Source organism: Saccoglossus kowalevskii, chromosome 9 (assembly GCF_978046115.1).
Source record: "Saccoglossus kowalevskii chromosome 9, keSacKowa6.1, whole genome shotgun sequence".
NCBI classification, from domain to species: Eukaryota; Metazoa; Hemichordata; class Enteropneusta; family Harrimaniidae; genus Saccoglossus; species Saccoglossus kowalevskii.
The window spans coordinates 8490881-8502299 of NC_140649.1; the positions used below are offsets into that span (position 1 = coordinate 8490881).

An 11419-nucleotide genomic window follows, 5' to 3' on the forward strand; every position below is an offset into this window, starting at 1 on the left:
TCGAGTATGTCTGCGCTATTTCAGTTTCAGTTTTTAAATTCTGAAGATTCTGAGAACTTAAAATGGCAGAAATAATTTACATTTTTTTGGACAAGAAAACTCCTAGCATGTACCAGTAAACGCAAAACAAAGCGTGTTGTCAATTTTAATATTTTATTTTTTCCCCTCTGATTTTTGTACTCGTTTGCCGAAATTCATTTTTTATGTCAAGTAAATGTGTCTATGAAAAAGAAACTCGAATAGAAACTTCCCGCGCAATTCACTGGAACATCTGTTCTAGTCATTTCGGTGCCTTTGAGTGTTGTCATGCAAATGTAGTCATTGTTGTCTCTTATTGTGTTGTTTCGTGACGGACCCTGGAAATTGCGCGAAAAAGCAACCACTCATTTATGCATAGCGACTGGTCCACAGCGCCATCAACGGCGAACCTCGTGTAGGGATTCCACAGCACATCAGCCATATTGGATTCCAGGTAGCATTTACTCCAACGCGGTTTGCGTTTAAATCCAAGCCATCCTTCGATTATAGAAGGATTCAGACAGAATGGATTGCTCCTACGGGATAGGAGTGGCGAACAGATATGCCTTATTTCTAGATTCGGAAGTAGATCCTGACGCATTGAACGATGTCGAGGATCAAAAGAAGGACCAGGAGAAGCCCTCAAAGAAGCAGGACAAGAGGGCCAAAGGAGAAGCCAAATCGAAACAGAACCAGCAGCAAGTAAACAGTAAAAAGGAACCCTTGCAGCCGTCAAATACTAGAAAAGAAGGTCTGTTTCTTGTTCGTAGTGTTGGTTATTTGAAACTGTTGTTAAACTGAAAATGCGAGCTCAAAACAGCAGAGGTTGTGTCGGCAAGACATGTGGTCGCATATATTATGTAGTCATATCACAGTCTCGATAGCGCATTTTATTTCGTATTTTAAACTCGTAACAACCCAAATTATTGTCTTTAAAATTGTGTGCACATTTTTCACTCTGGAAATTTTATATAAATGATGTGAATATTACGTTTAGATACTTGACAACTATGAACTAATCTATACGCCATTTTCACCTCATTTTTTTATTCAATTACTAGATATACTGCGCTTGCGTCTCCTCTCTGAATTCAGAGATTGACCTTAGAATAATAAAACAAGCACGCGTTGTAAGCTGCTAAACAACTATTGATAATGATCAAGCATGATTGTTAGTGTTCAGGTCATCATAAACCCAACAAGAGATGTCACATTACAAGTGATCCAAATGAATCAAATTTTCAGCGTTCAATCAGTTCACATATGCGTGTTGTATGTATTCAATGTAATTTTTTGTAGAAATGACCCCCCCCCCCCCATTATACAAGTGAACTGTTTTCAGTAACTGTGCCAGATCAAGAGTTTAGCTGTGGTGCCTTGGTTTTGCTGTCAACTCTGTTTGCCACAGATCAGTGTATTTGGAGCCATGATGCCTGGAGCCACTATAATCAACTTAGAATAAAAATAATTTGGTATATACTAGAGGATACAAGGATATCCTACGAGTGACCCTTCAATATCAGATTTATTTAACCTTTACATTTACTTGTTTAATAAGCCTGGTTTTATAGGAGTGTCCATGCAATTGATATCTGGTTTATCGCATACATCTTTTTCAGAGCTTTATAAAGGCCAATTTGTGAGTGCGTGTTCAGGATCAGTGTTCCCTCTCATTTGCATTAAAGTTTGATCGATTGTCATGACTACATTTATGGTATTATAATTACTGATTCAATGTTTTTTACATTCTGTAAAATTGGCACAAGACAAGAATGAAAAATATTTCTGGGAGCAGAGCAGTTGAGGTCAGGGAATTCAAAATTGCTGTTTGACCTTGGGAATGAATACAAATTTTCCCTAACAGGGACTGCGTCATTTACAATGACTTGTTTTAAATGTTCGCTTTAAACACTTTACACCTTTATCAGTGTCGACTCTAGTTTTGCTTTACTGAATAACACAGAACAGTCAACAGCTAAAAATAGTTTTGCATCAAATATGTTCCACTACTCCAAATGAATGCTTGGAATGCATGGTTGTACACTATACTGGGTTAAAATAGAAATGGTTTTCTGGTTTAAATGCACTATGTGTAGGGCACAGTATTTTTGTAGCAATTCATTAATGTTTCCTCTAGAGTTTCAATCGTTTCATCACAAATTCACAAAATAGTCCCGGTTATAGTCTGCCCTTTCTTTCAGAAGATCGGGCAAAAATAGTGCATACAAATTTGGGCGAGAATGTCTGGTGGTAAAAAGGTTAAAACTAGAGTTCAGTGTCAGACCCAGAGTAATTTGTGCCCCAACTCCCCAAATGCTAAATATTTATGAGAAATTGTAAGGTCTTACAAGTTGTCATAAACATTAACTTTCATTGGGGGGAGGTATACATTTGCTGATTTGTAAACATTGACCGGTTAAAGACCTGTTTGTTTTATAATTAACCTTTACAATCCATGAACGTTCCTCCGTTCAAGTAGAGCTGTTGTAAACATTTCCTATCAAGTTTTAAATTATTTTTCGTCAGTTTATAATTAACTGCATATCCCCAATTTGCATCTAAAATATGTGACTGAATATTACAGCAGTGCATTTTATGCTGCAATTATGATAATAAACTTGCCATGTGTAGAGTTTTTGACAATGAAATGTCAAAATACCAGAAAATGCTTCAATAAAGGACCAGGTCATCTGATCTGGGACTTGTTTCCTCGCGGATTTGTTCCAATAAAAATTTAAAATTTGCAATGGAGAATACTTATCCATAGATGTTAGAGATCACATCACAATGCCACCATGTTCCACACACTGTATCATTTCTCTAGCTCAGGTCAACACAATAATTTTATAAAAAATAGAAAAAAATAATCATTTTCTCTAAATAGAAATAAAATAAATGCTATTTTTGTTTTGATGCCCCTTTTATTTGTACTTCACATAATACTTACTTGAGTGGCATAGTGACCAATTGTTTGTCCTTGAAACTATTGATTTAGTAGATTTTCCTTTGTCATTACTCAATTTATTAAATTTGTAAATCATTCAAGAAGTGATTACCAGTAGTATAAAGTTCATTGAAGTGTATAAAGCTCATTGATTAACGTTGCTTTCTTTAAATATAAAATTAGCAGTCATTTATAAATCTAGCTGAAACAGGTTGGCTGGCCAAGCATGCACACCTCCCTCCATTCCAAGTGCTGCGTGTGTCAGACAGAAATTAGAACAGCCAAAGTCACTGTACAAGCACATTAAGAGTAACTGCAATGTTTGTACAACGGTTCAATGATAGCTAGCAAATTCGCAAAACCTTTAGTCTTTGTAGACTTGACAGCTACATCTGTTTCGTAGTTTTCAGTACACTGTGATATATGAAAGCAATCGGGTTCGGTTGCCTATTGTCGTGATTAGTTCAAATACTGTAAAATACTTTATTTTCACTCAGAATTAATTTTCGCTGTAGTAATGATTCGGTGAAAATAAATTCCAGCGAATATACTATTTTTCCTATATTTTACATTCAACTCGCCAAAAATTTGTAAAAATACATTCCATACAAAACGCCTAAAGTCTTTTCAGCGAAAATTTATTCCTGCTAAAATAAAGTATTTCACAGTATATCATCATGCATTCCTCCAACGTAGCATATATCTACCACTAGTTTAAAACTTCATTTGCCTTTTCTCAGATGATTTGCATTGCAGAAGTGTCAATAGAATTTCATAGTTGTGAAAGTTGGCGTGGTCAGACAAATGGCATTACAATCGACAATCTTCCTACAACAAAGTTTCTAAGAAATTACTTTAGCGATGATTTAACATATTCCTTCAATAATTTTGAACATATTTAAAGAAATTGAGAGTGAATGTCTCTCATTATGCCAATAGCACTTGCAGAATATGTATTGCAAGAACTGGTTGGAATTAACACCAATTGATCTTTGTCGTATTAACTGGTTTTTTACTAACTTAGATTCTACGAGAGAGACCCTGAATAAGCCACCTCGCCGGCAACAACAACAGCAGCAACAACAACCCCAACAACAGGATGGGGATAACTCACGACGACAAGGAAACCGCTCAACATTCAATAGCTTTGACATTGAAAACAAGAGGCCCGATAACCGACGTAATCGAAGACCATTCACTCCACGTGACGACACCGAAGGAACACCGACACAAACAACTCCCCAACAGGTTGATTTCAGGAATGAACGTGATTCACGAGAAAGATCTGAACGTGGACGAGGATTCCGTGGAAGAGGACGTGGCAGGGGTGGATACTTTGGAGGACGTGATAATCGAGGAAAACGCGAATTTGAACGACACAGTGGAAGTGATAAAAGGTGAGGCAGTTTTAGTAATGACATGCATGTCTTTTTTTGGTGAAAGGTAGCTTGACACATGCTCATTTGTGCTTTTTTCTTTTCCTAGCTTGGTGGCTTATTTTGCTTGTGAAAATATTGCTTCTCACATTTCAGAGTTGCGATGCTGATGTTTGCCCCCCCCCCCCCCCCCAATATTGGTCTGAATTCATATTTTTGATACTTTTCTGAAAAACTTAAGCCACACCTGTGTTCTAGTTTCAGTCAATTATGCTTAATAACATGCACTTGTCTCAGAACACCAAAATGAGTTCTAAAGCTAGACACCAATTTGATTTATAGAGACGAGAAATACCAAACTATCATAACAGTTTACTGATCAGGCTCATTTTTTAATGGCTGGTTAATCTTTCCTGTCACTAGTCAAAAATATATTGAGTGTTTTTGAAATAAAAGAATACTTTTTTGCATAAACTTGGGGCCAACTTCAGCATCATTTCTGAATCTGTGGTTTCCACTGCTGTATATATTGCATTCATGAATAATTCTATACCGTGTGTAACCGTAATAATTTTGTGACTGAATTTGAAGGACAAATGCAAATTTGTATTCAGGAACAATTATACTTTGGTTTTTGAGTGCAGATATCGTTTGCTCTAAGATTTGGCCCCAAGAAGAGTTGTGATTTTATATAAAAAACATCTTTAATCAGATATTTGGGAATACAAATCATTTCTCATTGTCCAGTTTCACAGAAAAACTTTGGCTTCTCACTGAGAAAGTTTTGCATTAAAGGCAGTCAGTGACTGTAATAAATCAATCATTCTGGTGCCCAAAATGTTCAATAACTTGTTCTACCAACTTGTTCTAGAAACATGCACATTTCAAGCCAGTTTCCAGTTAACTATTTGAGTTCTGTAGTTACTGAGCAGTGTAAATTACATGATGGAGGTGGGAGTGGAATTTGACCATGTTGCCATTTAATAGATCTCCTTTGCCGATACCTGCATGCATATGTGTATGCTAAGTTTACATAAATTATATTTTGTCCTCCTACTTCATCAGCATGTAACACACTTCCTTGTTTAAATATGCTTTTTCATTCTTTCTACTTTAATAGTATTCTTACCTTGTCTCTTCCTACCTTTTTAAGTAGCTCTGTGAAAGCCCAAGACAAACGTGATGGTGCTGGTTCCCATAATTGGGGCAACGTACGTGATGATGTCAAGGAAGCCACAAACCCCGAATTGAACACCTCTGCAGTCAGTGACGATGCTGAGTACGCTAACAAAACTGGTGATGAAGCGACCGAACCAAAGTAAGTAGAACGTTCAATGATTTGTCTGTTATTATATTATTTCATCTTGAAATAATGTCATCAAATATCAAAAAAAGGATTCTATTTTCATTTGGGATAAGGTTTCGGCCTATTTTGCCAACTTTAAAATTACAATCGCATGCATAAAATGGTGATAAATTGATCTATGATAACAGTGTTCTCCCGAGGAATTTAAACCACTGTGGCGGACTAATTTGCATATGATTTGCATATCATTTACATAATAAAAGGTTGACCAAAGCACATTTACATCCACATAACAAACAACATATATTTTCAAAAACAATGTGGCACATATTTATTTGTTTCATACAGTGTTATAAACACTATTCTTTTGGGATATTAATGAGCTCAGTCACAGTGCAAATATTTTTTCTATTGGAGTCAAAATAATACGTTTCACAATTTAGAAGAGTTTGAATTTAAAAATGAAAAATTGTCAAATCGAAATGGAAATGCTGCAGACTATTAAAAACAAACAAATAAATTGTAAAAGGCTAAATGAAACTCATTTGAAACGTTTCAGCCAGGAATATGTTCTCGACTTCCATGATCTTATTTACTACAAAAACATTCTCCTTCAAAAAATTGTTCATTATTCGTACCATCAGCTTCTACAACGTTTACATTTACAGTAATGAACGAACAAATAAAACTTCCAAACGATCATCAAAGTTACGATGTGACTTAACTTACTTCGCGATGTTATACACCGGTTATACCAATAATTCCTCGTACTCAGTCATGCCATGAAAAAATGTTACTTATTTTTTATATGAAATAAACGTAAAATTTGAGCAATTATTTTTGATCACTTGATCGCTTCGGTGAAAAACAAAGACCGCCATGATAATTGTGATGTATTAGTTGACCGGCATGTGTCCTTTGACCCGATGGGTCAAAAACGCCATTAACCAATCAGAATACCGCATGGTAATGCCGGCAGAACCCGAAGTTTTCTGAATGGTAGTGATCATAAAAATTACATTGCGGAAGTAAAGCGATGTCGTAGCACGATGTGTTGGTATGGATTTCAGATGAAAACTGCATGATGGTTTTCGAAATAGGTGATAAGCAATTTTTAAAAGATAAAAGAAGTCTTGAAAGAAGAGTTTTTACATGATTCGCGATGATAAAAGTTCAAATGTATTTTACCCAATCACGCAATAAACGCATTGTTTTTTTCTTGAGTAGCGTAAACAGATCGTGAACTCCGCTTTGCCCGTGTTATATTGGGGTGGAATTGATTTTGAAAAAATGTTAGCTTTCAATCTACAGACTGCGTCGATCGTTAAAGTATTTACTTACGAACAAAGAGGTGCTAATTTTACAAAATTAACTTGTATTGTTTATAAGCCACTACCACATCGTGTGACTACGTCTATTGTTTACAAATTATAATCCACGACTGGCAGGATGCGTGTCGGTCGGTGCGTCGGACAATAGTCCTGGTCGGAAGCGTGGCAAGATCCCTGATAGCTACGTATTTCTTTCTATATTTCGAAATACAGTTCACAGGATGAACAATGAAAAAAGCACTGTGGTGGTCTTACTAATCACCGTGGCGGCTCGAGACCACAGTGGCGGGCAGGAAAAGCAGCGTGGCGGCCCCACACACAAATTGAATGCTGGGGAGAACACTGGATAAAACGCCTGGTGTACAGTGAAAACAACAAGAATTTTATTGAGATTTTTCTAGATGTTTTAAGAGTAGAGCAAATGTGTGTAAATAAATTTGTAGACAAAGTTAGCCAGGAAAATATTTTGAAACAAAGTCAGTGATCAGTTGTTCCAATGTTGCACAGCCAGAGTAATCTCAATGACAAAATCTTCTTTCAATTTAGGAAGTATTGGAGTGGAGTTTCAGAGTTCTTGTGTAGCGGCTATATTTGAAAAGAACAAAATGTGACACTCCCACTACATTAGAAAATGAACAGCTGTGTATAGCTGTCATCTCTCAATAAATCTTCTGCATTATCCATACACAATGACAGAGAAGCTACTGTAAAATCTGTATTAGAAGCTGCGGCTTCTATTAAAATGGTACAATGCAACAGAGGGGATGCGGTTTCTATTAAAGCATCTACACATATGAGAAATGGTGAATTTTTGGTTCTAAATTTTTCAAAAAGTATGGGTCCGGCTTATATTAAAGAATTTACAGTGCTTCTGTAAACAACCATGAATGTGACTTGTCTACACCAATTGAAATAAACAAAGTGCATCTTTTCAGTTTTGTAATGAACATTACGCTGATTTCCAGAGTTATTAAGTAATTGGTCTGTCCTCTAGGGATGGACTTAATGAAGAAGAGATCGCTGCCAAGGAAGCTGAAGCCAAGCAGATGTCACTAGATGAGTACAAAGCACAAGTAATAATGGAACGTGAAAAACTTGCCAACAAGTTCAATTTTCGCAAGGCCGGCGAAGGGGAAGATCAGGCGCAATGGAAAAAGACCTATGTATTGAAGAATAAACCCGATAGCAAGTATGATAAGGTAGGGTTAGTTTGTTTTTGCATAATTGTCAATATGTCACCAACCACCAGTAAGATTGCAGGTTCAACTGCTAACTCAGCACTGAAGAAGAAAAAAAACTGGACGAGGCAACTTGCCCAGGCTTATATTTCTAGTTGATATGGGAGTATGTAGTGTGGCATAGGTCCTAAAACTTTTTAAAACTTGATGGAAGAAGTAACCAGTTGACCATTACCTAGACGTTGATGCATGTCATTTTGAATTTGTAAAGTCTACTTAAGATGGCAGACTCGATCCCATCAATCAAGTCACTCAATTTAAGCAACACCATATGAAGCTATAAAATATTAATGTTAAAAAATGTTTGCTATGCACAGGACTAGGAGCTAAATTATTCTTAAATGTGTATAGTTTGAAGATTAAACACAACTAAAGTATGTGATTTGGATTATTTTAAGAGTCACAATGATTATGAATAGGAAATTTCACGCTAATGGATTGTTCTATGCTGTTGACATTCATTGTCGCATTTGACTGAACCCCACACAAAGAAGTTCGCTCAATCTGTTAATTAATGTTTTGGATTTCGGCATTCCCATGATGTGTTTCTGGGAGGAAAAGATGTACAATAATGATGTTATTATGAGAGTACTGCAAAATTTGCACACCAACAGTAAGCGGTTGCATTAACCTCTCTGCGTGTCTGTCGATACTCCCGCTGTACTGTCTTCGTGCATACTTCGCAGTACCCTTGTAATAGCCTCTTAGTATTCAATGATTGAAATTTTTGGTTTGAGTGCCTCTATTAAACAAAAGGTCTGACATTTATATTGTCTATCGAGACTTAGTTGCATTTCTGTTTATTCTCAGGCTGCTGATGATAAATTTGTACGTGAAAAAATTTCCAAACCGACTGTGGATATCGAGATCAAATTTGCTGATACCAGTCGTGGAGGTGGTCGTGGTGCCGGCAGTGGCCCAGGAAGACGTGGTGGTGGTCGTGGTGGCGGCGGCCGTGGAAGACGTGGCGGGGGTCCAGGTAGAGGCAACAACAATATGAAGAACCAATCAAGCTTCGGTGGAGGAGCTGCTCCAAGAATGGATGACGAGAACGACTTCCCACTGTTGGGAAAATAAAAACTTGTCTAATCACGCGTTGCGCATGATGGCAATGTGTGCCAAATATGGCTCTTGACGTACGTACGAATGGGAATATTTATGAGGTATCTGCTTCTTGAGGACAGTCTCAACTGCTTTAAAAAAAAATCTATTAAAAGCTCTCCTGGTGTATCTTAGACTAGATGAGTTTAAAAAAAATTAATTAATTTTCTTTTTATTGAAGAAAAAAAGCTTTTTTTTTTTACCATATTTTCTTTCACTTTCACTTTCATTTTCATAAGTATTGTTACAGAATATGTTTATTAAAATAAGCTGCCGATACTGTTTGGTATTTTGACAAGATTGAATTCAGTTTATTTGAATCACTCTAGCTTGTATAAATACATATGAAATTGAACACTTAAACGTAGATTTTGATCTTAGTGGGACTGTGGACTAAAAGCTCCACCTCACCGTGGTTGTAACAGTACAATCATTTACTGTGCTGGCACTGATCTATGTTTACAATTGTGGCTTTGAGAGGTAATTTAGGCGCAGTCCATGGGAGCTGTTTATGTTTTGTATTTGTACACATTTTACTAGCACTGGGGGACGGCAGATACCCTAATGTCAGGAGAATACTCTTTTGGCACACTGTTGGCCAACCTAGGTTGTTCACTAGATGTTTCATGAACTATTATTGATTGGTAATGTACATCACACCACCACCAACTTTACTTGGATTAGGAATATACTGTTTGTGTTAAAAACCAATTATGTGATTGAACACGTACACAAACCTACTGTTTCTAGTCAACCAATAAAAATAACCTTAAGCTCTTTACCATTGTTTGTGAATCAATTGTTTTCTGTCAGTGTTTGGGGTTTGAAATGAAAAGTCCTTCCCCATTTTTTTTTGTCATCTCTGCTGTATTGCTTTGAACAACTACAAAAAAGTGAGAGGAAAGTTTTATTCGCTACTTGGATCATGCAAGAACTGTCTGCTTACTCGTAGATGCAGACAGCTTTAAAAAAAAGTCCAGTCGAATAATTAACTGCCATGCCCCTGTAAGGAAATATGAATGTTCTTGATACAAAGTTTGAATAAAATTACCCCCCCCCCCCCTCAGAATGGGTCCTTCGAAGGTACCTCAAACTACCATACTGGGCTGCATTGACGTCCAGTGTCCTCAACTGAGAATGATTTTTTTCAGAGTTTGTGCTTGCCAGAGCACCCCCTAGGAAAAGGATGCAAATGACAATTTTAATTAATCTGACAGATTGAGTGGGGTATTGCGTCTTTGAGGGGGAAAATAAACTTGCAAAACATCTTCATTGTCTCCACTGACGAATGTGTTTGATCACACGCAAACTCTTCCGCCATGGTGTGTTCTTCATTTGACCTGTAACAACGTTCTTTGACCCAAGTCTTGTTATTCACCAATCGGAATGTACAGACTCAATTCTTCGAATTTCCCAAAGACTTTCTGGTGACACGCTGCAGAAGTGAATTGGCATTGTCGAAGTACGATCTATAGGAATCTATTTTGCAAATTAACATGTTTTTTTAAAAACGGCGATTTTTGATAGGTAAGCTGAATATTGCATGAAATATTTACTGCATTTCACTTTATTAACAGGTCGTTGTCAAAGCGTAGTTCACGGTTACTGTGGTCTACGCATTCGCAATATATTCACGGCAGTCAATCACTATTATGTAAAAACGATTGCAAGTATTCCTTAAGTTTTAAATTAGTAGCATTTTGAAGGGGTGGGTGCTTTGCTGAATGTGACCTCTAACATAAAAGTTGCCCAAAAGTGGGGAGGTGTGCTTGATCGTTAATGCGGTGCAGTACGGTAGTAGTTTTTAAGTAGTAAAAAAAGTAATTATTGATGGACGATGACAATCGTCTATATGAACATCCGTTTTTAGCTCCATTGTCATCTAACATTACAGAACGAAGTTGATGGGATGACTGGACCTGTCAGTCATGCATTGTCAACTTCTTGCAAACCGTTAGCTCGATCACCTAGTCTGATTGCATTGAAATTTGGCATGAATGTTCTTGACATGGACTAGACTCTTACTAATTTTATGAGACCATATGCAAGTGTCTATTTTTAGCTCCGCTGTCGACTTTGTCGAGCGGAGCTTATATGAGTGATTG

The 11419-nt window shown here is 36.9% G+C and overlaps 1 protein-coding gene across 2 annotated transcripts; it reads left to right on the top strand.

Moving 5' to 3' along the window:
• The first annotated feature begins 404 nt into the window (after window positions 1-404).
• Window positions 405-9677, top strand: LOC100366783 (uncharacterized). 2 transcript variants are annotated; one of them, XM_006824251.3, is made up of 5 exons: window positions 405-769; window positions 3987-4359; window positions 5492-5656; window positions 7970-8174; window positions 9024-9677. In XM_006824251.3, the coding sequence occupies exons 1-5, from the start codon at window positions 544-546 to the stop codon at window positions 9288-9290; spliced, it is 1236 nt and encodes a 411-aa protein (XP_006824314.2). In that variant the 5' UTR covers window positions 405-543; the 3' UTR covers window positions 9291-9677. The 2 variants fall into 2 exon arrangements, with proteins under 2 accessions (XP_006824314.2, XP_002740974.2); XM_002740928.4 differs by having other exon boundaries at window positions 5495-5656.
• The last annotated feature ends 1742 nt before the right edge of the window (window positions 9678-11419 follow it).